The 1,833-nt window shown below is 42.9% G+C and overlaps 1 protein-coding gene across 1 annotated transcript in view; it reads left to right on the top strand.

The window, feature by feature from the left end:
• The window catches only part of SARC_00776 (hypothetical protein), a gene marked incomplete at its 3' end in the record, with an annotated part of 1,730 nt that extends 468 nt beyond the window's left edge, over nt 1–1,262 (top strand). The window contains exons 2-3 of the mRNA XM_014305528.1: nt 173–361; nt 1,122–1,262. Of these exons, the coding sequence (XP_014161003.1) occupies nt 173–361; nt 1,122–1,262 (330 nt within the window). The remainder of the gene's footprint in view (nt 1–172; nt 362–1,121) is intronic.
• Nucleotides 1,263–1,833: the final 571 nt, after the last annotated feature.

Below are 1,833 nucleotides of genomic sequence, written 5' to 3'. Positions count from 1 at the left end.
TTTTATATACGATACTGGGACAGACTGTCAAGCCCTACACCTCTACATAAATAAAGACATATTCATACACGTACACACACACACACATTATATATATATATATATATATATATATAGACAATGCAGCCATATACACATGCACTATTACATACATACAAGAATACATGCATAGGTATCACAAGGGACACTCACGCGTGGCTACCGGGATGCGACCGAAAGATATGCTCATCTGTATGAGATTCCCCTATTGACAGCTCTGCAAGACTACAGCAAACTCGAAACAAAGATCGTCACTGCACTCTCGGACGGCCAGCAACAACTCGCTCAGGCATTGATCAAGAAACACGGAGACGACTTCAAGGTTTATGTGAGAGACAATAGATAGAACAGGCGGTATACAACTAGACATACGGTACGCGGGTATAGTCCTCGTGTTATTATCTACCGGAGAATACGATGCCTGCGGTTATGTTCAACTTGGTTTATGATGTCGATGTCAGAAGATATAGCCAATGTGTTGCATGCGGTTGAGTTCTCCGTATATTTGGCAGTGGGGCTAGTCCATTAAGTTAAAACCGATAGAGCACACTTGCGCAGCTGCCAGGTGACTGGTTAGGTTTTGGGCTGCACGACTCACCTAGATTTGGATCAGCATTAGATCATGTTGTTTAAATGTGCGCGAAAGCGACCCCATAGTCGGGCCAGCTTTGGATCTGGTCTTACTATACGTGCAAGTTACCTCAGATTTGTATCAGTTCCTTGTTGTTTTATCTGTGGACAGGCCCATATGAGCGGTGTATGTGAGAGAGTTGTTGACGGCGGAGAGAGTCGTCTACGCTTATCATACGGAACATAGCCATATATCTGCATATCACACATATAAACTCAGTCGTGCGGGGCACAAACTACGAGGCCATGGCCTGTTGAGCACTGATGTGCAGCACATAAGGATACGTACATAGCTGATGTGAATACAAACGTCAACTACAAAGTTCGAACACAACCATTCAAACCCGCGAACGGATGACTCGGGCCAGTTTAACAAATAAGGCAGAGTCCTGCTGTTGACTTGAGAGTATTGTAGCTAACCAATTGTTCATATACATCACGTAAATGTGCAGGCTATGGAGAGAGACATCAAGCTCAACACGCACCAAAAAAGCAAGGGACAGCTCAAAAGTTTATGCACCAAGTACCTGGCTGGAATAGAGGAGGAGGAAGGAAGCGAAAGCGAAAGTAAAGAAGACAAGGCAGATGAATAGAGCTGCATATTTAGTTTAAATTGTAAGAATCGGAAGAAGATCTGAATAAAATGGATATAAGGGAACACTTAACACTTCCGAATTCGATAACGAAATGCATGGGTGAGCAGTGGATGCAAGGGCACATTGTTGTGCGCCTAAAGGTAATGCAGGTGATAACTTGGGGTAAAATTTGATGAAAAGATGTTCATACCTAAACAAATGCAAAGCAAATATAGACTTGGTAAAAAGAGACAATGGACTGCGTGTATACGAACATGTGTTATGTCATGAGATTTTCTTCGGAGAAGAGGTGCGTGGATGGGTGTTCATAGCGCGCGAAGAGATCCTTTTCGCTGAGCTTGGTTGTTGTGAAAATCTTAGGCCTCGTGCGTGTAACATCAGTAGACGAAGGTGAATCGATGGCGAAAATTGGCTATATTCATATATCCAAGTATTTAGAGAGACACCACTGATGTCCAATTGTATTAAGTAAAGGGGATCGCATTCTGAACAATCTCGTTCGGCGCTACTAGAGACTACTCGCGACTGGTCAAGCCTAGTGTTCAAGTATGTATTTTTAAATATTAAA

The sequence above is a fragment of the Sphaeroforma arctica genome (genome assembly GCF_001186125.1).
Source record: "Sphaeroforma arctica JP610 unplaced genomic scaffold supercont1.27, whole genome shotgun sequence".
Lineage (NCBI taxonomy): Eukaryota > Ichthyosporea > Ichthyophonida > Sphaeroforma > Sphaeroforma arctica.
This window is presented reverse-complemented; position numbering and strand designations above follow the sequence as displayed.